Source organism: Rattus norvegicus, chromosome 1 (genome assembly GCF_021556685.1).
Source record: "Rattus norvegicus strain SHRSP/BbbUtx chromosome 1, alternate assembly SHRSP_T2T, whole genome shotgun sequence".
Lineage (NCBI taxonomy): Eukaryota > Metazoa > Chordata > Mammalia > Rodentia > Muridae > Rattus > Rattus norvegicus.
Window position 1 is genome coordinate 48018252 of NC_141534.1, and position 26784 is coordinate 48045035.

The following is a 26784-nucleotide window of genomic DNA, read 5'->3' on the forward strand; positions in this document are numbered from 1 at the left end:
TGAGTTTTCAAAGAAGAGATTTTTAGTTTTTTAATTGTGTATACTTTTGTGGCTGTGGACACAAGTGAGGTGCGCATGAAATCAGGACAAGACTTCAGATCCCATGGAGCCGCAGGCACAGGAGGTTGTGAGGCACCCAAAGGGGTTCTGGGAAATGAACTGGGGTCCTCTTGGAGAGCAGTGTGCCACCTTTACAAAGATCTCTCTCTCTCTCTCTCTCTCTCTCTCTCTCTCTCTGATGACTATGAAACATGGTTTTCTGTTCTAAACAGAAACATTTGCCCGTGGGACCCTTCCTTGAGGGGAACGTCTAGGTAATTAAACTGTTTGTCTTAGCCTTAGGAAAACATTCCCTCCATGTGCCCCAACTACAGCTATGGTGATGCCGTGGCCTGTGGGTTCGCCAGCCATCAGCACGTGTTCCTAGAGAGCAGTCACCTCAGCCCTTTTTCAGACGTGGCATTTCCAGAGCTGCCATCCCCACAGCAGTTGTTCCGGGGTCGCCCATGCCCGTGTCATTTCCACTTCAGGGCTTCCTCCCACTGGTCGGCTGACTCAGGGTTCTTGGGGATTGGTGGAAATATGGACTGCATCTTACTCCGAAAGTCCTTCATCTGGAAGGGAAAACAAAACAAAATAAGACATCAACTGCCAGGAGAAGGGAGGGATAGATGAAGCCCCATGAGGCAGGATCTTCGCTGAGGAGAGACACCCGAGCCCTCACGGATGAGGAGCAAATGACAGGCCAGGGCGCTGAGGCCTGCCTTCCACACAGTAACAACACAACACCGGTGTGAGCCCACCAACTACAGAACAGACAACTTTGCCCTCGGTGTGGAGGGCAACATGTCTGAATCAACACAACCCCAGGGTGTGTATTGGAGGAATGGGATGTATAGTGGCTTTCATTTAGAAAGATGCAGTGAGCAGTAAAATGCCTGTCCCTCTAAATGCATGATTAAGTTCAGGCCATTCCAAGTCAGAATTTTAGAGCTGGAGGGACAGTAGAAAGAAAAACTAATGGCAGATATCCTAGAACCTTTCTATGTGCCAGTGTGGACAACCTACGCTGAGAGTTTGTCAGTGAAAGCGATTTGAGCCAGAGTCAAGGAGGGGACAGGGAGGCCACACCGTGTAGTGCTGAGCTGTGTGGAGGGAATGGCTGACGTGGGAGAGGACTCTGAGGTGCACACTCGGTCAGTCCTTCTGCATGTCTGTGAAGCTACCATGCAGAGTTCTCAGTGGCAGGTCGTGGTACAAGCTGACCGGTCACATGTTCTTCTCCACTCAGGGGTCACCAGGTTCACACAACTCCCAGGTCTCTCCAGAAGCACATCATTCCTGGGAGAGGCTACGGGAGACTCAGGCACTTTTTCTTTGTTATTGATCTGTATTCACATCAAATGGAGGCTAAGCCTTTACCCTGTTGCCAAACTCAGGGTTTACATCTTTTTCAGTATTTGAAAATTCTAGACTAGTTCCCAACCTCCAAATCATAAATTTGGTGACAGGACTTCAGTGTCAGACAGACCCCTGCTCAAATCCCAGCCCTCATCCCGTTTCCTCTTTTACCAGCACCTGTACGTGCAGAAAGGTAGTAATTGCCTGCTGAAGAGTTGTGAGGACACAGTGAGGCGAGCGCACAAAGCGGTAAATACTCCGTCTGGGAAGGCTGTGACCACTGTAGCACTATTCCATGCTAAGCTCTCATGGTTGTCAACACCACAGCATGTTTCCTAAAAGCAGGGCCTTATAGATACATGCCATTTGGAGGGGCTATTCTCACCATTTTATGGAATCTGTAGGTTAGCCATCTGGATTCTCTACACCCATTTGTTAATCTTTGCATAGCCAGGCAATCACTCTAGCATCAAGCCCGTATATCCCAGTCTCTTTCTTGTGTTAGGCAAACGTGATAACCACTGGTAACAGAAATCTGCCAGCCAGACGCTGATCTTGAATGTACACATGGGTACTGTGTCTCTCCCTAACGCTTTTTCTGGGCTGTATTATAAGCCTACATGAGAGCTTCTCCATTAGCAGTAGATCCAAGTCCCTGGAGAGGGGCTAGAACTGGGGAGGAGCTTCTTTTGTGGTCACAGTTACTGTGACTACTGTTTGCAATTGGTAGCAGGCAGGGGTAACTCAGACTGGCTATCCAGGATTCACATAAGGAGCCTTGTCAAACACGCTACTCATAACCTACTGTATAACCTGTATCTATATCAGCATAGATGTTTGGAGTTGAAACCCAGTGCTTCCCTGGCCACTGTCTGCAGTCTGCTGTTCCTTTTGTCTTTCTGGCTGTGTCTTTTACAACTTGAGTTGTGTTGGACTCTCTAGCCAAGGTAGGAGCACACTTGTTTTTCCACGGTCTCTTATCAGTGACACCCCTCCCTGGTCAGCTGCTAGGAAGCACCCTGGGAGGTGGGAGGTGGGAGGTGGGGTGGCCGCTCTATTCACCTGATTGTCTGTCCTCCAATCCTCAAGGATTGGTTACTATTTGTCCCTGAGGTCATACATGAGTCACTAGAAGGAACCACATTTGACAAATAGCCAGTGGTAGTCAGGCTTAAGACTCAGATGTGGGACGCTCAGGACGGAGCCCCTCTCCAGGGACTTGGATCTACTGCTAATGGAGAAGCTCTCATGTAGGCTTATAATACAGCCCAGAAAAAGCGTTAGGGAGAGACACAGTACCCATGTGTACATTCAAGATCAGCGTCTTGAAGAAACCGAAAACCACTTTGATAAGATTATGTATTGAAAAACTGTTTAGTCAGATTATCTCTAATATCATAAATTCATACAGAATCAGCTCTAACAGGCTTTGTTGGCACTAAGAGCTGAGTTTGACTATTATACTTGATGATAATGGTGGTGGTGGTGGTGGTGATGATGATGTCGTCACTGACGTGCTCATTTAGCTTCCGTTCGTACACTGTGGGTTCAGGAGCATCTGCCCTCATTATAGGCTCTACAAAGAGAAACCCAGAGATATGCCTATGGTGAAGGGGTCAGGGGTGATTTAACGATCTAGTAATTGGGTTTCTGGATAAACTGAGTAAGTCCCCACGATGCTGCTGCTGAGTTGAAAAGCACGGCAAGTTTGTGAAGGTCTTACCTGAGTGGGAACAGTGCCTTCTGTTTGCCGTTGGTTGTGTGCCAACCACCAATGCACTGGGCTACTAATTGTCACAATTCTACATGGCAGAGATGATGGCCACCACCTGACACACAAGGACCCAGAGCTGAGGGGGTAACTTGTTAAGTGACTGGCTGCCGGACAGACACCCAGGACTCTCCCATGGCCACTCAGGTTCCGTGAACCACAATGACAAAGTGCCCCTAAGCTTTCTGAAAATGATTTAAGACAGACCCCTGGACATTTTAGCCTGGATGGTCTGGGGAGCGCATTACTAGTGTTCACCAATGGTCAGCATCATCTGTTTCTGTAGGTGAGGATTATACCGCACCTCCTTGAGTTAGACAGCCACGTGACTAATAGGTGGACAGAAGACACAGGTCATATCCAGGCATTTACTCACACATGTTCGATTCTCTAGGCCAGTCTGTAGGGAAATATTGGAACCTGTAGCCTTGGCAGACCTCAGGGACAAAGCAAGCTGAAGTGCCATTAGGTCATGGAGGGGAGCTTCCCAAGAGACCAGCTTGACCACCATGGATACTGCATGACTAAAGACTAAATTGTCAAGGCGTGGAGTTGGAAGATGCTTTTGTGTATGTATATATGCATGAGTGTCTACATGCATGTGGATGGAGGCCAGAGGCCAACCTCAGGTGGTGTTCAAGAGTTGTCCACCTTAGTTTTTGAGGCAGGGTTTCTTGCTAGGACCCGAGGATTGCTGGATATGACAGGTGAATTGCCAGGGAGCCTCAGAGATCTGCTTGTCTTCATGTTCTACCTCCTGAAGTCAGCCTACCGCTTGGTCCTTTTACATCACCACTTCCTAGGGAGTCAGAACATTTCTCCAGCTTTTTATTGAATAAGTATAGGGGTTCCGATCTACAAGGAAGGGTCATATTTACCTATCCATTTATTCATTTTAAATGGGAAGATTAGTCTGGTGTCTACTTGGTAACATTTACTAACTAGCATTGGCTTGGTTCAGAGAGCAGGCACTGAAAGCCTATTGATATAAGGACCCAGGGATGAGGTACCCAGCTTCCCACATTGCTATGCTATGAGTCTTATTTAAGTAAAGGGCAGAGAAATATCTTTGCTTTCTCCTAAACCATTTCTGCATCCCATCCATAAAGTCCAGAACCTTCAGTCAAGACAACTGACTTAGAAATGAACATGTAACTGAACATGTAACTCTCTGAGAAATACAATCTCACTGGGGTTTACTGCAACGCTGGGTCACAGGACACAGTTCAAAGGCTTTAGTTTCTGTCACAGAAGGTAAGTGAGCAGCAAGGTCACTCTCAGGCCAAGGCCCAATGTGACGCTAGGACCCGCCCAGCAAGAACCATTTGTAACCTGCATCTCAATTTAACATGACAACAGGTCCCAACGGTTCTAAAAGGCTTCATTTTTGTAACTGCAATCCCAGGGATGTCTGGATCCTTGCCCTCTGCCACCAATCAGTCCTTCCTACAGCGAGACACCATGGCGGATGTTAAACTAAGTCTGCCATACAAGAAAAATGGACCAATTCTCTCCCTCTCTCCCTCCTCCCCCCTTTCCCATCTCCTCTCCTTCCTGACTTGTCTCCCTCTGCTCTTCAAGCAGCTACAGTCCCTATTTCATGATGGTTTTTAAAAAATATTTTAAGTGTATTGCCTGCATATATGTATGGTACCACGTGGGCTCTGGGAACTGAACGTGGATCCCTGCAGTATAGCAAGCCCCATCCTTCCTGTTCCCTTCCTGTCCTCAATAGTTCAGCTGGCAGACTGTTCCAAGACAATGGAGGCAGTCTCAAAATGTATCGAAAAAAATGTCGTGTACATGTTTTTAAACGCAGGAGTTACTTTTTAAAATGGTGTGTGAATGGATGTAACTATAGGCCACACAGAATGGACTAGGTCATGTACACACACTAATGAAAACCAGCGATTTCAATGTCACACCGACAGGCAAAAACCAGTACTTCTAAAGTCAAAAGTACCTTTAATGCTGTCACCCAGAAACTGTAAAGTCCGCAGCCACTGGGTGCTACATAACAGGAGACCTAAAGGGAGGCGCTCCAGCTTTCAGACTCCAGTCACCCCACACTGGGCATCACTGCGTCTTCTGTCTTCAATATCTTTACAAGGGTGACTTAAAACTTGATATCTTTCTGGATTTTCCAAATAGTGTCTGCGCTCTTTACCATCTGGGCCTCCTCTGTAGGGCTCAGCTTCACCTTTATAATATCAGATATGCCATTCTCTCCCAGGACACAAGGCACACTGAGGAACACCTCTTCTTTTATTCCGTATAAACCTTTAATTTTGGTGGAAACTGGGTGCGTTTTCCTGAGATTCTTCAGAATACTCTCTGCAATATCAGCTACAGACAGGCCAATGGCCCAGGAAGTATAGCCTTTCATTTTGATAATTTTATAGGCACTGGCAATGACTTCTTTGTGGACATTGCCCCACTGCTCCGGGTCTTTGTTAGTTCCTATAGCTGAATTCAGCTCTTTCAGAGGCACACCAGCGATGTTTACACCACTCCACACAGGGACACTTGAGTCTCCATGCTCTCCAAGGACCCACCCATGACAGCTTTCAGAGTGGATCCCAAGCCTCTGCCCAAGCATGTAACGGAAACGAGCTGTATCTAGGTTACAGCCACTTCCAATAACACGGTTTTTGGGAAACCCACTCAATTTCCACGCTACGTAAGTTAGGATGTCCACTGGGTTGGAAACAATGATAATTTTGCAGCGAGGGCTGTACTTGACAATATTGGCAAACATTATCTTAAAGATAGATACGTTTCGCTGGACTAAATTTAGACGCGTCTCATCTTTCTCTTGTCGTGCTCCCGCTGTGATAACCACTACCTCAGAGTTGGCAGTGACATGGAAATCCTTGCTGCAAACAATATTTGGCATTTTCATGAAGACACTGCCGTGCTGGAGATCCATTGTCTCACCCTTCATTTTTCCTTCATTACTATCAACAAGAGCAAGCTCATCAGTCAAGCCTTTCGCTATGATGCTGATGGCACAGGCCATGCCGACGGATCCAGTTCCTATAATGGAGACCTTGTTGTGGAGAACGGGTTCTTCGGAGCTGACGTGCTGGAGAAGTTTACCCTTCACAGTCGCCATGGTGGACGTGGGGGTGAGGCTCCACCAGGCCCGGTTGGGAGGGACACGCAGCACCTGACTGGGCCATAAAGCTACGCCCAAGTCCTTGAAATCTACCCTGACTGTACCCATTCTTCTTCTGGCCCTCAGGATGCTTACAGCCCAGGCCATAGCTGCGCACTCAGATGGAAGAAATGAACAGGATGAGGAAGACAGTTGAGGCCAGAACGGCGGTTGTCAGGCAGTACAGACGCAGCCCTCCCTCCCACTGCGGCTGCGCAGTCCCCCAACAGTGTTGCACGTGGGCCCAGCGCGCAGACTGGGTCTTCCTGCTCCTGCCCCTGCAGCCTGCACCAAAGCTTTATAAAGGGCTTCCACCTCCAGCAAGGAAATACTGGAGTTTGTTTTACAAACCCATATTCTTTATTATTGATAAAGAATCAATAAAGGAAAGCCTGTGATTGGATCCAAATTAGAGCAAACTTGGCTCAGTGGTTATGAGCGCCTAGTGCCCTGCAGAGGACCCAGGCTGGCTTCTCAGGGTCTACATCAGGTGGCTCACAACTGTCTTTAGCTCCAACTTCAGGGGCATCAGGTATGCTCTAGCCTCTGTGGGCATATGGTCCACATGGTAACATAAATTCCATAGTCACACACATATTCACATACACAAATTAAAATACAACAAAAACCAAAACCATAATCTTTCCCTAAGCCCTCCAATTTCTTAAGATGGCCCTGTAGCCCTATATAAAATGAAGGTATCTTAGAAATGACTTAACTTTGAGCCAACATGTAAATTAGACTATTACTGAAGTAGTGAAATAGTTACCTTGCAAACCTGGTCTTGGAATATCTTATCTCATCTGTGTTTTTGGTTCAGTCTTTTGAACTAATTTCAAATTCTGAGAAGATGTAAACATTGCATTTTATGAAAAACCTAATAAACTACAAAGCCCTGGTACACAGGATGGCGTTTTCTCTCTACTAATCAATCCTGTGCCTGTGGTGAACACTGAGTGCTTCCTCTTGGGAGACAGCCATATGCTGTCCCAAATGAGGGGCCCAGGGACAGACAGCCCTTTCATCAGTCATGATTTTTCAATTTTAAGGTGTTGCGCCCTGGCAAGAAAACGTATTTTATACACATAAAGAGCAGCCCTTTCATCCCACTGCTGGCCCAGGAAACCAGTGCAGGGTGGAGAAGCTGGGAAACCGTTAGTGGAACCCTCAGTCTTGGGACTTGCTGATGGTGTCATGTGTTTCCAAGCCAGAAAGGCTGCCTGGAGGAAACAGCTATGGTGACCCAGTTTAAAACAGATAAATTCCCTCCACACTGACAATCAGATTATACCAGAATTTAAAAGGAAAAAGGCCCCTTCCACTCCCATCTTCATTGAATGGTGGCCAGCATTTAGAGGGACTTTTTAAAATAACCCACATGGCCGCTGATAGCTCTCATTTTTTTTTTTTTTTTTTTGTTCTTTTTTTTTCGGAGCTGGGGATCAAACCCAGGGCCTTGCGCTTGCTAGGCAAGCGCTCTACCACTGAGCTAAATCCCCAACCCCAGCTCTCACTTCTTTTGTTCTACTTCTCACTTGAGAGATTTAGCCTGACAACTGTCCCCACCTCCTTTCTGTAATGATTCTCTTGACCAGTCAAGCTGTTTTCTAGGATGAGTGCTCTTGAGTGTGAGATTCAAGGACACAAAGACTCTTGGCTGGACAGCTTCTATCGACAGGCATTTTCTTTCTAGAGATCAAGCCTCTTCAGAAATACAATCTCTATGGCAGCCGCCTCTTCAGTCTTTCCCCTCAGTCACAGCTAAATCAATTTGGAGAGGGAAAAATGACAACATTGTAAAATAAAGAATACCCAAAACAAAGTAGCTTCCTATTTATAGTAAGTCTCACACTAAGAAGGCAAGCACAACACAGGCAGACTCATGGCCCTGAGCAGAGGAAGGACCACCCAAGGGTGCACAGCCAGATGCCACCAGATAGCACCATTGGCCTTCTCTCTCAGGTGACTCATTCCTCCTTTCAAGTGGAGGCCTAATTCAAATTACCCATTAAAAAATGCAATGTAATGTTACAGTTAAGGCAGGATGCTACCTCAATGCCTTTGATTACATCTCTTAGGAGAGAGAAGTCAGGAACCAGGACCAGCAGTACAGACCCTGACTGTCAACAACTGCCACCACGCTGCTATCCTCAGTCATTCCACCTGGACTCTCAGGGCCAGCTCTGTTACCTTCCTGATCAATATCTTCAGAGTCTAGTCAATACCCTTCTACTGCAGACCTCCTCAGCCCTCCAAGCTGAGCTGGGTTTTTAAACCCCATGTCAGCGCTGCTCTTTGTAGCCCATGACATGATCTGTCCCAGCAGTTCAGTGTGAAAGTGCTACAGATATGGCAGAGCGGAGTCACTGTATTTATCAGCACACTCCTGTCCTCGAGGACAGATCTGGGCACAGGGACAGGGATTCAGTGAGTACCTATGGAGGAGAGGGTTCAGTAAATCACTCCGGACCCGAGTTAGGACACTGGAGGGCTAGGGAGAGTGGCTGAGAAGGCTAGGACCTCATTGTGCTGGGATACTCAAGGGAGAAGAAAATGGGGTGATGATTGGCCCCTTAGGGGCTGCATGGAAGGCTAATGAAGAAATAAAAGAAAAGAAAAGTTACAAATGGACTAAGGGCATCTTCACTACTTTTCTTAGGCCTTTCTCAAACCTCTGCCACAGTCAACTGGAGACAGCATCAACACATACCACACTCATAGCGCTGGACACACAATAGAACAAAGGCTTGGTAGCGGAGAGAATGTTTTAATCCTTCAAAACTATTTAAAATGTGAGAAATCGTGACAAGGCCAGCAGAGGACATCCTCAATGAGGGACACAGGGCTGCTAAGGGGGCAGGGCCAGCGTGGAGGCTGACCTGGAGTGGCTGCAGGTCCCGCATGGAGGGCACTCTGAAGAAAACAATCAGAAGTTTTATTTGTGGTTTGAAATCCATAACATGAAAACTGTAATTTTTTTTAAATTAAGTTAAAAATCTCATTGTGTTGTTCACTGACTAAAGTGATCCTCAAGTGAGGGCCTTTACAAATAGTAGAGCCCAAAAGTATTTTCCTCTGTCCGAGTCAGGCCTTCTAAGTAGAATACAGGTATAGGGAGAGAATCTCCTCAGAAAGCACTTAGAACACACCCCACCCCCGTTACAGAATTAAACATTGAAAAACCAAACTGGCCCGCTCCTCTGGTAAATTCTCCAAATCAATTTTTTTTTTGCATCATATTCATAAATTGTTGATTTAATGTGAAAAAACCACTCAGACTAACCACTAAAAAAAGAAAAGGACGTACTAGAGTGCAAGTTTGATTTATGTAACCATTTTATGTTCCCGTGTACCCAGGCCACGCAAACTTTTCTCTGGTGGAAAAGCTAAGAAGCCCGGCGCTGCAGTATCACCCAATAATCGGGCAGCACTGAGGAGCGGCGGCGGCTGGGGCGGCGGACTGTGGTGAGTCTGGGTGTGGTCAGAGAGGTAGTGAGGCTCCATCAGTAGCCCTTTTAACAGAAGCCATGGACGGTTTTTAAATGAAGGGCATGATCCATCTGACTGACATTTTAAAAGTATCTCTGGCTGCCATGTGGGGGAAAATGAAGGGGAAGTAACGATGAGGCTGGGAGACCAGACAGGAAGCTTGTCAGTGCGCAAGCAGAAGGTGACCACAGGCAGAGAGGGGCGGGGCTGTGCTCCACAGTGGGGCTCACGAGCAGGTCTGTGGGTTAGAAGAGACAACGGGAAATTAGACAAACTCCTGGGCTTTTGATTTCAATTGGGAGATGAGGCAATGAAGATATTTCCTCATTGGGGAAGATTAAGGAGAGAACACAAGAGAACCAAGCGTTCAGGCTAGTGGGTGCTGTCACCACACGCGTTATGAGACAAGGGAGACCAGTCTGAAGGGCTAGAGCTATGTTTGGACATCACTAGATGGCCGGATTGCTTTAAATGCCAGTGTCTAGACGAGGAAGCTGAGCGGATAAGGAGGGAAGTGAAGCCACTGTCTGACAGTAAAGACGAGCCCGAGACCTGGGAAACTTTAGGGCACTGGTAGGGGAAAAAGCTGGATGGGGGACAGGGCAGGGGGAGGTGGAACCAGCAATCATGGGCAGCTTTTTCAGAATCATTTCAATTGGGGATGCAGACAAATGGGCTGCTAGCTTGAGGAGAAATTACCCAAAGAGCTGCAGTAAACCAGAGCATGTCTGTATGTGCTGCAGTGAAAAAAGATAGCCAGCAAAGGGCAGGGACTATGATGACAGCAGCTGAATCTTTGGGAAGGTGACCTGGTGGTGGCGGGGAAGGAGCAGACACCAACTGCTCAAAGAGCTGGGTGAGGTGTATAGTCTGTCCTTAATGTGGTTCGGATGCAGGCAGAGTGCTCAAGCATCTGGGTAGTAGCACAGGAAAGGGCTGCAGCAAGGGACGGAGAACACAGGCGCTTTACAGTTGCCCTGTGGGAAGAAGTGTCCAGATGGGAAGGCTGTGGAGTGGAGGACAGGGAAGACCTGGGGAATGGCAGAACACTGTGAGATGCACTTATGAACAGCAAGCCAGCTTTGCTTCTGGGCAGCTGTGTGGATGCTGCCACTCAGCGGGAGTGTAACCGAAGGATAGGTCACAGGTTGGAATGAATGACAGTTCAGAGGGGAGGAAGCACACAGGACACCTGTGTGTATACAAGTACTAGTGCCAAGTCCACTGGGCCTGAGCCTGCAGCACAAGGTGGGAGTGAGGTCACACGGTAGCTAGACCCTGGAGAGGAAAAGATGTGGGCCCAGGGAAGGGCCACAGGCAGCACTGCAGACCCGGTACAGTGGCACCAAGGCAGAGGTGAACAGAGCTGTCAGGAGCAGCCAGATGAGAGTCAAGGGGCGAAAACAAGAGCACAGTCAAAACCCAGAATCTTTCAACACAAACTTGAACAAGTCAGTCACCACAAGAGGCCAAATCACACCTAGCACAGTTCTCAGATCCAGGACATGAAGATTTAATTTAGTTTTGAAACAGGCTCTCCCTATGTAGCCCAGGCTGGCCTTCAAACTAGAGATGTGTGTAATGTCACCAGGAATCACATACAAATAAATGAATGAGCATGACCCTAAGCTGACCCCAGCGCCCATTTAAAGGCTGGTGCAGTAGGGTGCACTTGAAGCTCCAGGCCTGGGGAGGAGACCTGGGCTTGATGGCCAGACACTCTAGCCAAATTAGCAAGCTTTAGGCTGAATAAGAGAACTGACTCAAAACGTAAAGTGAAGAAAGCCCAACGAAGTTGTCTGACATTGACTTCTGGACACTCGCACACCTATGCACAGTTTCTTATATGTAAGTTGTTTAGTTAGGAAAACTCAGTTTCAAAGAGCACTTCATTTTCTGTATACAACTGACAATAATTATATAGAAATCTATCAGGGCTGGGGATTTAGCTCAGTGGTAGAGCGCTTGCCTAGGAAGCGCAAGGCCCTGGGTTCGGTCCCCAGCTCCGAAAAAAAGAACCAAAAAAAAAAAAAAAAAAAAGAAATCTATCAATATACATAATGCTCTGGAATGTTATCCATCTGTAAGGGACTAATCAATAAGAGGTGGCTTTGAAAATGCCACTTAAGGGGATGCAGTGGTGTCAACTCTTTCTGCATGCAGGGCGTATTTAGAGAGAACTGCTCACGACCAGGACAAAGGAAAAATAAAACCCAAGCAGGTGAAGTCAAGGACAACCCCTCCTGTGCAGCACATGTGGGAATATCGAGGTGAGGAAGCGTGGTTTGTGTGGGGCCTCTGAACACCAAGGCCCTTAGGGTACCACTTATCTCTCCCCTTAACTGATGCACATTGCCACTTTATAAAATACTGAGGCCAAATTTCGGCTATAAGGGGAAATTGGTGGGTTTTAAAGAAGTAGTTTGGAAATGTGCCAGAGAGCTGTTTCCCCCTCCCCGGCCTTAAAAAAAGTATTCAGGTCATTATCTCCCCTTCAAACTGAACAAGACCACATGACTCAGGTCCTCAGTCACCAAATTGCTCTCCCACATTTACATCAAAGGCCTCTCCCCAGTTCGAGTTAGGCCATTAGAGCTGCCGCTGTGGAATAGGAAGTGAGGGTGACAAAGATGTTCATGTCACCTCAGACTTGAGTGACTAGCTGATGCATGGCGCCACGTCCAATTCATTTTTAAATGATTCCAGGAAAATATTCCTCGGTCTGCTAGGCTGACAGAAGAGTGCTGCCGGGTCATGACGACTCTCTTCTGCAGTTCCAGCAAATGCTGTCAGGAGGAGGCAGGAGGCAGGGTGGGCATCAGAACAAGAAAGTGGCTCTTTCTCCTGGGGCAGAGCCTTAGACTAGGCCACTCCAGAATGGCTGCCATTAAACAATTTGCCAGGAAACTCAGACTTGCTTTTAACCTTTAGCTGAACCAGTGAAACATCCAGCACTTAAAAGCCTACTTCCCTTCTTTGACACTTTCAAAGTTAACACTTGTAAGCCTTTCCACAGTTTTACTTAAATATGGGTCAGCTGCTCATTTGAGATGTGTAAATGAAATAAAATAGGGGTAATGTACTGTAAGGGACACTGGTGACATGGGCCCATGTTCTAATAAGAGACACTGGGTAGACACCCCATGTTCTAATAAGGCACACTGGTAAATACTGATGAAAATTAAAATTAGCCAAGAGTACAGAGCAAGAACTCATCTGTACTTAGTAGAGGCCCTCACAGTGGCTGTCAGGGTTAGAAGGAAGCCTGTCATTGTCATGCTAGCACAAAAAGTATGTCTCAAAAATAAGTAAATAACGATAAACCAATTGTGTGTATGTGTGTGCATGTATGTACACGTACACATATACATGTGTGTATGTGTAGGTAGGTACACACACACGCCTTGTAGCAGTTATAGAAAAGAACTGTAGAAAAGACTTTTGGTTGTTTGTGTTCTGAGACGGTCTTGCTCTATAGCCCATGCCGGCTGGAACCTACACAGCCCTGACTGACCTCAGACCCCATCTCTCTGCCTGCACCTCTCGGATACTGCAATAGCAGGTGCGTGCCAGCTGGCCAGGCTGGGCAAACACAGCCTGTAGACAGAGGGCATCCTCTATCCTAGCAGGAAGACACCACTGCCCAGAGTCTCAGGATACAGTCAAATGCCCACTTCTGAAAAAACTTCAAATCTGCTTCATTCGCACACCTAACTTTTTGACTTTTAAAGAGAAGGATGCAGAGTTCTGGGGAGAGTGGCAACCACCATCAGAAGAAAGAATAGGATGGGATCTGGGGAACATCACAGGATTTTAGGCACAACTCTCTCCAGGTGACCCTTCACAGCCAGGGATGGCCAGTTTACTATCTAGCAGATTGGCAAACATTACAGTGAAACAGAAGTCACCAATGGCCAGGGAGCTAGGGACCACGTGCACCCTTCACAACTTTTCTACACATCCCCTAGCAACACACATCAGAAAACATCTTAAAATACCCCTCGCTCCAACATTAACATTTTCCATCTTTATGACAGTTTTCTTAATCAGGAAAAGTGCAATAAGATGTCTGCTTAACAGGTTCATTATAGTCCTTAATAGTGAAAAGTTGGTCCCAGCGGCAGGGGCTAATGAAGTAGATTATAATATGTGATGGAGTACCACGTAGTCATTAAAAGTGATGAAGATTTATGTACTCCACTGTGTGAAGATGGCCCCATGACTACTCAGTGAAAAACATCCCAGAGCAGCGCACCCAAGTTGGAGCGCTTCCACCTCATGCTACGGATGTGTCCTCAGACAGAATCGGCCCGAGAGAAAAGCTCCTGCTCTGACCAGTGATCGGACCTCAGGGGAGTTCTGCTGCACTTTTCCAGATGCATGTTTCTAGTAATGAGTAGCTAAAGAAAATAATTAAAAATTAATTATAGGCTCTATAACACATTTTAATTTAACACACACATACATTCATCCATAATTTGGATTTTGAATGTTCCCCAGAGGTCCACATGTTCAAAACTTGGCCTCAGAGTGGTGCTAATAGATGGTGGGAACCTTGGGCAGAGGGCCTAGTGGGGAGGGTCAGGAGGCTGCTAGGAAAGATCATTTGGGACGGGGACTGTGTCTGTCTGTTCCTTAACCGCTGACGTGAGCAGTTCTACTCCACCCTGCATGCTGGCCACTGCTCTCTCTCACTCCCCCAGGAGCAGAAAACAATGGGTCGCTTAGTCTTAGACTGACTTCCAAAACTGATGACTGAAGAATCTTTCCCTGAGGACATTAAGAATCTCAGATACGTTGTTACAGTAACAGGTAGCTATACAAAGGTTAATCACTCCTTTGTCAATTAGTTAAAAAGATAAAGTTAAATCTCCATTTATTCATCAATTTAAACATTAAATCTCTAGATAATTTAAAGTAATTTGCCATAACAGAGCAAATGTTCGTTCCTGGATTTTATCACAATTTGGCTCCTACAAAGGCAACAGCTGTGAACTACAAATCCTTCCTGCTCCAGGCACTGTGAACGTACTGTACTAGTCTCTTACAAGAGGACTGTACTAGCCTCTTGCAAGAGGACTGTACTAGTCTCTTACAAGAGCAGAGACACCAATGGTGAGCCTCTGGCCTCCGGACGGGCAGGGAGCGTCTGTACTCCCCTTTCGTAGACATTCAATGTAATAGAAAAGATTCCATATCTCACACTCAGTAACGCCAACTGGTAGTGACAGCCGGGCCTCTGAGATGACAGCACACAGCACAGGGCCACAGGCAGAGCACACCCACAGTGCCTCTACAGTTATAGCCACTGCAACCAAGAAATAGTGGATAGCTAACACTTCACCTTCTGAGAGAGAGAGAGAGAAAGAGAAAGAGAGAGAGAGAGAGAGAGAGAGAGAGAGAGAGGTCTAGCTATAAATAAGCTACACCTTTTCAGAAGTCCTTCGACCACCAACAAATACCAACTAGTAACTAGTTAGTAAAGGACACTAGTGACAAGATTAACAAGTAACATGCCAATAACGAAACAGAAACTTGCTTTCCTCCACAAACAGGAGTTTGAGTTCTCCACTTGAGGTAGTATTTCTCTCAACTCTTTGCTAAGCCATCTATCCTAGTAACAATCTAATGGCCCAAGGTGTTCTTGCAGGGCTGAATGGCCCATCTCCTGGAATCACACACACAGCGGGTTTAACAAGGGACCAGGAACCTACAGGAAACGTTTTCTCAACCACCCCGTCCCCACTAGCATAGCTCCTGAGATGAAATACTGCCTCAATCATGCTCATATGCTAAAACACCACAATTCAACCATGATTCAGAATGCTCAGTGAATTCGCACAGAGCATACGCTGTACTTGCGGGCTCAGTACCAGTTGGGGCATTGGGGTGGACAGATTCGGAACTTGGAGGAGTTTTTAATCTTGGGCAAGGTCAGTGCTTTGGCCGACTAATGCAACGCTTCTAACAGTTGTCCTTTTTGTGAACCTCTGCTTAAATGCTATACCACTACATAAGATACAAATGTATTTTACACTTGACGTATTCTATGTGTTCTCTGTGCAATGAAGTTTCACAATAACTATGGGTAATAAAGTAAAGCAAAAACATTTTAAGACACTGAAATTTTGATTTGTTGCCTCTCAGGCCAGCAGGGGTAGCTGTGACTTAAAACGGGAAATGTTAAGCGCTCCAGGCTGCTCACAGTCAGCCACTAGATGGCAGGCGAGAGGAACTGGATTTACAGTGGAGAGCACAACTCAAGGTAGAATGGCCACCTCCTAGTGCACCTCCACAGTGCAGAGGCTTGGGTCATCGTGAGACTGTTACCTAAAGTTGTAGAAAAGTGGCATTTAATGAAATCCGGCGAGACCCAGAGATTCAAGTTCAGGGCAGACTCAGGTCAGACTCCTGCTTTCACTCAAACTGTCAGTGCACAGCTCTGCACTCGGTCTTCTAGAAGCCTGGAATAGGCTTGCGCCCTGTCCTAGTGTGTTGCCCAGAGCCAGCTCAGGGTAGCCCCACAAAGGAGTTCCAGAGGACTAACTTGATGGGTTAGCAAACACTCCACCCTGTAAGACATGCCCTGACACAGGGTTTAGTCAGAGGGTCTCCTGAGAAGTGTCTGGAGAACAGACGGACCCATGATCCCAGCGGCCTCTGAAGTGGGGGAGAGGCTGTCTACATTCTCTTCCTACAGGACACTAAGATGTGATGTCAGAGTCCACAGATTCTCACGTTCAGTAATGCTAACTAGAAAACATTTTTTCTCCCTCAAATATTTTACTTAGGTAATAATCCTCTTATTGGTGCCATAAAACAAAGTTGCTCATGTTCTAGAAACTAAAATAGCACAGTCTGGCCCATAAAGCCAATTCCTCAGGAGTATGATAACCTACTTTTGTTGGTCTATGAAATTTAGATTGATATGATGACTCTTTTATTTTCCCCCCTTTTATTGAAAACAGACCTTTCCTCACATGGGAACTCCCAGCTCCCTCCCACCTCCTCTCGCATGTGGATCCAGCCCCTTTCTGTCTAGGAACCTTGAAGCAGAGTTGTGACCTTTGCTAGGGGAGCCGTGCATCAGCAGAGGCAGATTGGGTAGCCCCACTGTCTCTCACTAGAACGCAAACAGGATTCTAAGGGATAGCAATAAAATAAAATATGGTAATAAAAAACAGAACTATCACATTGAAGTTGGACAAAACAAGAAGGAAAAGAGCCTAAGAGAAGACATGAGAACCAGAGACCCACTCATCTGCACACTTAGGGATCCCATTAAAACACTAAACTAGAAGCCAAAATTACACACACACACACACACACACACACACATGTGCGCACGCACATACACACACATGCACATATACACACATGCACACACACACACGGTACTAGAGGGTAAAAAGAGGTAAGAAAAATGTACATAAAACAATAACAGGGAAAACCCTGCCACGACCTTGTGAGAAGGACCCTTCAAAGATGCTGGAGTTCATGTTCTGCCAGCCATCTAGTGCTGGGCATGCAGCCTTCCCTTAAGATCGGTTTGTTTCCCAGGGAGACTCCCTTGGAGGAAACTCAATCTGTTTGCAAATGCAACTGGGCATAGCTTTGGGTTAGGAATGGGGCGTGTATAAATTCTCCTTTCAGTTCTAGGGCCCTGTGCGGTGCACGGTCTGCGCTTGCTGTGTCAGCCTCTGTGTCCATCACGTTGGGTTAGGGGGCCTTGCTTCCTTGGTGTCCTCCATCCCTCTGGCTATTACACTCTTTCTGCCTCCGCTTCCACTGGGTTCCTTGAGGCTCCCCCTGGGGTGGGGGGGGATTTGATGGAGCCGTCCCATTTCTTCAGTCTCTTGATGGAGACTTCCTGTTTCTTCAGTCTCTCGCTTTCTGCACAGTATGACTGTGTGTCTCCTTATCTGGTCCCATCTGCTGCAGGAGGAAGCTTCTCTGATGATGGCTGACTTAGGCACTGATCTACGAGTGTAGCACAAAATCATTTCATTGCTACATTTGTTTTCTTTTTACAACTATAGCATTTGGTTCTATTCTAGGTCCCTGGGCTTTTAGTCTCTAGGTTCTTGGTCACCGAAGCAGTGACAGGTTTGGGTTCCATCTCATGGAGTGGGCCTTATCAGATATTGGTTGATACTCCCACAAGCTTCCTGTCATCCTTGCCCCAGCACAGCCATAGCAGACCAGCACTGAAGGTCAAAGGGCAGCTGGCTGGCTTGGTGTTTACGTTTCTCCCTTGGTAGTGTGCAGAGCACTTTCCTGTACCAAAGATGCTAGAACGTAGGGATGAAGGCTGTAAGCAGGCATCAGATCGGCTTCTCCATGTTCAGTGAGCTGTGTGGGTGTTGTCTTCAGTGATGGGGCCTTGTCTGTGATGACTCCTCCAATCACAGAGTACCTGTATTCTCCACCTCAGCTCTCACCCTGCTGATGGCCCACAGCACTAAGCACTGGGAACACAGGCTGTCAGCTAACGAAAAGCACCAACGGCTATCACTTCCACAGGAGCAGAGGTGTCCCCAGACAGACCTCAGCCACTCAGGGAGGTCTCCTGAGCTCCCAGGCCGCTGCGCTTTATTTTTGAGTACAAATTAATAAAAATGTCATCATACATATGGATGGGTACCTTTGGGTACTACAAGCATAAGCCTCCTACAGTCTTTAAAAAGAAATATTGACGCTATGGTGGCGTTTCTAGCAAAGTAAGTCATTTATCCGGAGCCTATTTTGTTCACATATTTCTGTCAACATTCTCTTTCAGTTTTTCAGATAGCCATTCCTTTGCTATAACAGCTATAGACCTTTTGTTCACTTGCCCCCATATCCTAAGCCTTTTTCTGCTTCATGGGATGGCTTAAGAAGTATCCTCTTCTTGAGGAGAGAAAGGCCGGCCCTGTAAGAGACCGACATCGATCTAGGAAAACTTGGTGAGCTATCCAGAATCAAGTGGATCAGATCGGTCAAATCCAACACTCCCTTCCCCCACCCCTACTTTAGTTCCCATCTTAGCTATTTCCCATCTTAGCTAGGGAAGGTAAAGTTGGGAAACCTAGGCCCCTAAGGTTCAGAGCTGAGTGCCAAGCTCGAGTCTGCTGGCAGAAAGGTATGCTGTATTAGGCGAGCGACCCAACCTCACCAGTTCCCAATAGTAGCATCTTCTAGTTAGCTATGTCCAAATGGCTGGTCTAATGTCTGAAGTGGGAGTAATGGAACAAATACCAACAGTCACCCACAGCTCTCCAGTGACAGGCTTTCTGCCTTTTCTAAGGAGTCCCAGTCCACTGTGAGAAATGTGAACAGGCAACAGTGGCCGTGCGGGCGCCATGTCCTCCATGTGCTGTGAGCAAAGAGTACAACTACAGTTCTCCTTTGTAAGAGGTGCCTTGGTCACGGTGTCTCCTCACGGCCATCAAACAGCACCGACACATGCCCATCTAACAGTCAGCTCACGCTCTCAAGTCCCAAACTGAGCCCGACACCTGCTCCTCTCATGCTGTCCACCCGCCCACAAGGACTCCAGGCTGACTGATATGAGAAAGCTGTTTACCTATGCCACCAGTACACCAACTGCAAGCCACTGTCTATACTCCCGTCTGCCTGGACAGCCTGGGCCACAGAGCTTCTCACTGATTATTTAATGAAAGAAACCAGTCATTCTTAGTGCATAATTTTTAGTTCAGGGTATTCATTTTACACAGACACACACACACACACGGGTGCTTAGAACTTTTCTCTGAAACATGTATATAACACATTAATAATTGAGTAATTAAAATGTTTTATTATATACATGAATGTCAAACAATATAAAAAGTAGCTCCAAATCACTAACTTTATTAAACAAATAACACCAATTTATACAGAAGGAGCATTAGTTCCGAATCAGTCATTAATTATATTTGAAAAACTTATATTTATAATATATAAATAAGTTTATAAAATTTATATTTATAAGAACTTGCCTACATATTGGGAAGGATTTAATCATATTCTGGGTCATTACTTCAGAAGACAGGGACCAAAATATATGCAAATTTGAAAACCAAGAACTTTAGACAACACAAAGTCACAAGGCTAGGTACTCACGCTGTGAACTCCCAAGGCTTTCCACACTGCAAAACTGATCACGCCAACTCCACACCAGGCATAAAGAGAACCCCAGCCCAGGGCTCGCAGGGCAAGGGAAGACCCACTCTCTGGTAAGGCAGCCGTGGCCATAGTGCCCTAGGATAAACACAGAAAGCTTGGGTAAACTACTCAGTAAACGTTCTAGAAATGTTTGGAGAGAATTACAGTACTTCCCATGTAAGCAACCTGGCTATGGAGATGAAGTAACATCTTCACTAATTCTGTGAGTTCTCTGACTGATGGGCATCTGAATGTGGGGCACTGTGGCCACTTATCCTTCCAGAAAAACCTAGAACATTCCGCCAACATCCACTGGCACCTTCATTAAAACAGAATTTGAGGAATTAGCTAATCTGAGAAGGAATGACAGGTTTATAACACCGGCTTCTACCTGGAAAGGTTATTTCAGTTCACTAAGGTTCTTCTCTGTTTTAGAGTAATTTGTCTGCACACTGCTAGCATACTTCTATGCATAGGCCCTTCCTATGCACATGTGCTGTGTGTCAGCAGGTGCTGTTCCTGGAAGCAGAAAGACTGTCTGTCTGCTAACCTGCAGGAGCACAGACCATCAAGAACAGACGGTGGATGCTCAATGCTTGCTGACCAACACTTTGGGGAGAAATCTTGGAGCTCAACAGATTGCTGAACTCTTTCTTTAGCTGTTTTCTATTATAAACACGTACACTCTAGTATCTTACATTTCCCCACATTGTGACAGTTTCTGGCGGCTCCACTAGCCACCCTGACTTTTAACTGACCTCAAGCCCTATTCTGAAGCAAGAGCTCTAACTATTATCATTTTGATAGAACCAGTTCATAGGCCCTGGCATCAATTTTATTTTAGAAACAAACAAAACAGTCATTTTGCCCCTGGAAAGAACAGAAATTTTACACACACATGCATGCATGCATGCACGCACACACACACACGTACATACACAAATCCATATTTGTTTTACCAAATTAAAAAAAGATAGTCATATGAAAATAACTCAAGAGATTTACAACAGAATGTCAATTTTGCCTCAGATTTTTAGGAACAGGTACAGTAACATTTGTATAATATCAGCCACTTAACTGGTGAAGTGAAAACACTAGTTATTGTCTTCATACTTCCAAAAATCAATTTTAGTAGAATATTAATATTGAACTCTAAGTTTTCAAAAAATCTAAACACATTTTTGCTTCTATCAAATGATATTCATACCCTCTGTTCAAAATAATGTGGGCTGACATTTTGTAGAAAAGATTTAACCTGCCAAAAAATGTTGTATAAGACATTAGATATAGTCATACATACAAGTTGTGTGTATATATATGCACCCTGTGTGCACACTTATCTATGTATTGTGTGCAGATGAGTGTATGTGTGTACACATACATGTTTTAGAGGCTGCATTTCCCTTCATTGGTCTCCCACCCGCTTTTAAAGTGAAAATTAAGGCTTCCATATTTGGAAGTTGACCAGAACAAACTATACTGTAGCTATTGTACTCAGTGTTTCCAGAATCAACAAACAGCACATTTTCTATTCTGTGCTTGTAATACTTGAGGCCATGAATATTTCTCCTGGTATGCACCAGAACCCCGAGAAAGTGGGTAACAGGAATTGACCTATCATCCCCATTTGTCAGAAGCACCAATAGCAAACTGTCATGTCAAAGGTCAACTGTGTAAGTTTCACATCTTAGTGTAATCCTTAGCCTTTTTCAGTGTAATCCTGGGAATTATTTTATGCAAACACCAAATGGGTTTTCCAGGAATACTCAATGTGGGGGTGGAGCGATGGCCCTGTGTAGGATGATGTCATTATGCAGCAAGGCAGGTCCAGGATAAGGCGAAGCCTATCATTGGATGAGAAGGAAGGGTAGGCGGAGAAAAAGTCTAGAAGGGAGGGAGGGGAGGAGCCAGAAAAGGAAGATGGAAACAGAGGAGGATTCCGATCCAGGTGGTCTAGGTCAATTTAATCTTGTCTAGGTGGGCGGTTTCTATCTTTATTAATTGGCAGTGAATTTATTCTGTGGGTGTATTGTAATTGAGAATTTAACATATAAATCTAATTGTTAAACTACAAGTTTTTAGAGCTTTAATTTTACTGGGCTACAGGGAATATGAGCAAAGTTCCCAGGGGGCAGAGACAAATTGTCTCAGTTCTGGAAGCTGTGCTAGACTATAGAATGCCTGGGGTTAGCATGGCGCGGTGTACGCAGAACGGCCTGCAGAATGCAATGTGTGTGTCAGGCATGGTAACAATCCGCCAAAGGGACGGTGTGAGAAAGCAGCTGGCAGAGAAACAGCCAGAGCACTCAGTTCCCGAGGATCCTTGAGAAGTAGGAAGGCACAGGTACCGGTAGCCGCCGATTCATTTTTTTATTTTTACCGCAACAGCCCTGGGTATGAAGTTCTACAGTACAAGCACGAGGCTCTGAGCTTGGAAAGGCAGGTTCAGCAATGCCCCCTGAGAGGATGACAGCACTGGGAGGATGGAGACAGCACGATCCCTAGGCCTGCTGGCCACCAGTCTACCCAAATCTGTGAGCTCCAGGGTCAGAGGAAGACCACGTACCCAAAAATAACAGAGATTGAGAAAGATCATACACACACACACACACAGAATATTCAATCCAGTTATTTTCCTTACATTCAAATCTGAACAATATTTTGATATATCATTAAAGTAGCTCTTATAATCTGTAATGGAATCTTAAACTTGTATTTATTTATTAGAATTTAAAGTTGTATCAAAAGGATATCTGGTAAGCTGGCTGTTTTGTTATGCTCACTAAAGGGTTTTGGAATAACTCAGGTATGTGATGAAATTCTGCCAGGCCATGACACTAAGGCAAGCCGAGCACTGAATTACTTTAGGTAAGTAATTCATGTATACATGCACAGCAATTCTGTATTTTCAACTATTCTAACCAAATGAGCACATCACACACACACACACACACACACACACACACACACACACACACACTTTTCACATGTGGCACTTCATTTAGTCTTGAAACCATGTTTAAAACCAGTGTGTAAAAAGTATTGGTTTAAAAAAACAATCTTGGAGATAGAGTTTGGTTATAGCATGCATGGCTGCCTAGCATGTTAGCCCTGGTCTCTAATCTTAGCTCTTACACACACACACACACACACATCTGTCCCCACCCCTTCTCCTTTGCAGTGTGCGTGTGTGTGTGTGTGTGTACAGAACAAAGAAGCTTGAGGGAATAATTTTTTTACTTCGGTTTGCACTTCCCCCTTCTCTTTATTCAAGGAATTACAAAGAAAACTATATGTTAGTTCACTCAACACTATTCTTTCTCAGTGTTCGGCTTCCTACCAAACGACTCAGCAGTTAGAAAATAAAGCACCAGGGGACTGATTATCCCCATGAAATAGAAAAAGCACAGGCAGTCCCCAAACAAAAGGGTGGTCATTTGAAAGTCCTTTTGGGTTATAATTTGAGTTTGTTCTCAGGATAAAGCACAGCTTATTAAGTAAAAGCATTGCTAAAAGCAGTGGCATTTATTCCTTAGGCAGGGGAGTGCCACGTTGGACAGACTGCTAAATCTATGCATGCCTGTGTCCGGCTGTTTGGTGGGCTGTGTCACATATGTGAGGACTCAAGAGTGGATAACCTAGGGTTGGGGATTTAGCTCAGTGGTAGAGGGCTTGCCTAGGAAGCGCAAGGCCCTGGGTTCGGTCCCCAGCTCCGGGGGGGGCGGGGGGGGAGAAGAGTGGATAACCTTCAGCTGTCAGGGATTAGGATTCTGAGAGAAGTCCTCTGGGTGATGACTGAAAGCTCGATGCCCACGTGACATTATTAAACTGGTGCTCAGTATAAACTCAGCCACTGTGCTCTTGGATGAGATGTGGGGCAAATTTACAGAACATTTTAGTCACCTGTGCAGTGTTTCTCACGTTCCTTTACATATAGGCTCCAAAGATGTTTAATTATGTGGGTCTTATCAATATTTAATGTATTAGAAATTAAAACTGAGAAATTTACACTTTAGTCATTTAAAAGTATCAAATCCATTAATATAAAAACATAAACTCATTTTTATATTAGAATAACTATCCTTCCCAAACAAAATAAACTACAGAGGATTAATGTTTTATGCTTTTGTTAACCTCTTAAATTTCCAGCCTAAGAGCTGGCTTTTCATATCTGTAGTCAATCTGCTGTAAATGCTTTCTTATAATTTTCAGTGACAGCTGAAGTGTACGAATAAAACCCAGGCCTCACACTGATGTGGTTAGAAAAAGTATTTTATTAGCTTTCCTTCTTCATAACATACCACTACTAAACAAAAAAAAGGCTTCTGAAGGTTGGTTACCACATGGAGTCCTATTAAAACCTTCTGTCATTTGTAACATTCAAACCCACCAGTCAGCTTTGCACTTTGAATGGACGCTATGCCATACAGAGTGACTATTCAGAAGGTATTGGTATCTAAATTATACAGATCTTTCAACTGTTGATCCCATGTGTTAAATAGCATTTTTAAATCATCATCAAATCACAGCATCTCATCAGCAAAGCTGTTAAGTATGGAGAAGTTGTCAAGTGAATGGCGGTAGTTACATGTCTAAGTGTTTTCAATTGAAAGCTTGTTAACACTGACCACAAAGATTGACAACCACTTTCCTCAAGAGTCAGGCCTACTTTGTGTTTTTTAAGAAAATGTCTGCCACAAACACCCCATTTGTGAGTGACTGACAGTTTGTGGTGGATCCTTCACAAAGAAGATGCCCTGTAGGGAACACACTGATTCAGCTGGTAAGGCAGTTGCTGCTTCCTCTAGAGGAAAACATCTGCCGTCTGAAGCAGAGTTGCTTCCTGAACATTTCCCACCTCCCATGAAATTTAAAAGTCAGGCATATCCAAGTGTCATTATTGAAGAGGTAATAATTTTACCACTTCAACAACGACATTTACCTAATGAATTCTTTTTAAAGCTACTGCTGCATTACAATGAAGTACATAGTGGTTGCAAGGGACTGGTTTATGCCACAGCCACCATGACTATGCCACTGCTCTGTGCCATCGGGGCGTGTCTCTAAACTTGAATAGGAAATGAGTTGTCTCAAGGATCATTGGGATTTTGTGGACCACTGTTTACAAGTGTGTTAGACCACAAACAGCATGCATTACGATTCAATCCCAGAACAAAACAAAGAACCAAGTTGTCAGTCTGTGGAAAGAAGACAATCCCTGGTTTTTACCAGATTCTTACACAGATCCCTATGTATTGTATAATTATAATTTAATTATAACCAAACCTGTGGTTGGAAAACCAAACAAAGCTTGGCTGTTAAAACACCAATATTGGTTAGGCCTTAATGACATCTGCCACAAGTTAATTTCTTCTCTAAAAACATAATATCAGGAGAAAATGGCCCAGCAGAGCCACAGATGTGGTCTTAGTAGCTCCATAAACCTTTAGAATATTGAGAGGGAATTGGAAAACATTTTAGATACATTATAGCCTCTTGTCTTTACAGTATTCAAAGCTTAAGTATGACTATTACAGATAAGTGGAAGGGAATTCGATTGATTTATGGTTTTTCACATAACATTCTTCTGTAGCACACATCAGGCTAATTACAGAGTTATCTGTATGAGTATCTAATTGTGTCTCTCACAGCAGACATTTAAATTCCTGAGGGACAGACATGTTTATTTTTGTATCCCTTCCACCTTAATCAGAGTGACTGAAACACAAAGGATCCCAAGTCAACACTTGCTGAGGTGAAGTGAACAATAAATCAGCAGTAAGGGTGGGAGGGGAAAAGACAAAACATTATAAACAGCTACACATACATATCAGGAAATTCCCCACCAACCAGAAAAGGCAGGTATGTGACAGAGAACAAATGTACAATCTTGAAGAATAATGGTCTTCTGTCTCAAGTGGGTTATATTAGTCATCCAATGCTTTTAGAGCACCTACTATGTGCTAGGCACTTTATAGCGACTGTGGCTGTCCTTTGTTAAAAAGAATAGTAATGCTATGAGTGGATTTCAGTCACAAACCTTATTGAACCATTCGGGGCTTTTCTTTTTAGCTAGTGATAATGTTGTAACAAATCCAGCTAGCATTCCCGCTGCGGCTGCAGAACCAAGGAAAATTCCACCTGCCAAGAATTGGGAGAAGATATTAAAAATAAAGCTTAAAGCGCAAGGCCCTGGGTTCGATCCCCAACTCCGAAAAAAAGAACCAAAAAAAAAAAAAATAAAGCTTAAATTAAAAAAGATTTCCACAACCTAGTATCAGATATTTTCAGGATTACATTCAAAACTCGAAACATCATGGCTAAGCGGTCTGAGAAACCTGTGTGATCTCACGACCTCTGGTTCAAGGGAACACTCTGAAGCTGGGTTCTTCAGGGCTAAGAATGGGTGTGTTTCCCCTTCCCAGCGCAAAGATTTTCCACGGGAAGAAGAGATAGTGGCAATCAGAAAAGGGCAGGGCACGAGAAAAATCTATAGATAAGGATGGATAAATACAGTATGGACTAGAGACTAGATGGCAGGACTTACTCGTCCCTGCCCAAGGAGACTTCACCCTGTGACATATGGGTCCCACTGGCTGAGTTAAAAATAAAGCCCAAGATAAGGGCTTTCAGAACGGAATGTGTTCCAGAACATCCTATCCCAGCGCAGGGCAAGCATACCTTTAATCAGGAATAGCCGATCGTCCTGAGACCCTGGAGCTTCTACTGCAGAAGACTCCCCGGACCCAGAACCCGAGGCCTCCATATTTAAAGTCTCCTCTACTGTTTCCGTTACTAAAGAGGCCCGAGTAGAAGCTCA

General features: G+C 45.1%; 2 protein-coding genes across 2 annotated transcripts; both read right to left on the reverse strand.

Moving 5' to 3' along the window:
- On the reverse strand, positions 1-26769 carry Tmem242 (transmembrane protein 242). Its single transcript, NM_001144860.2, is given in 4 exon segments — positions 1-614; positions 19923-20060; positions 26005-26105; positions 26646-26769. Coding segments are annotated over 4 exon segments (423 nt in total). The 5' UTR covers positions 26731-26769; the 3' UTR covers positions 1-515.
- On the reverse strand, positions 5121-6544 carry Ldhal6b (lactate dehydrogenase A-like 6B). The gene has a single exon (NM_183334.1). It carries the CDS (start codon positions 6435-6437, stop codon positions 5289-5291), a length of 1149 nt encoding a protein of 382 aa, NP_899163.1. The 5' UTR covers positions 6438-6544; the 3' UTR covers positions 5121-5288.
- Positions 26770-26784: the final 15 nt, after the last annotated feature.

Bases quoted from the DNA above. Each gene is read 5' to 3' on its own strand.
- Ldhal6b (NM_183334.1), bottom strand. From the start codon at position 6,437: ATGGCCTGGGCTGTAAGCATCCTGAGGGCCAGAAGAAGAATGGGTACA.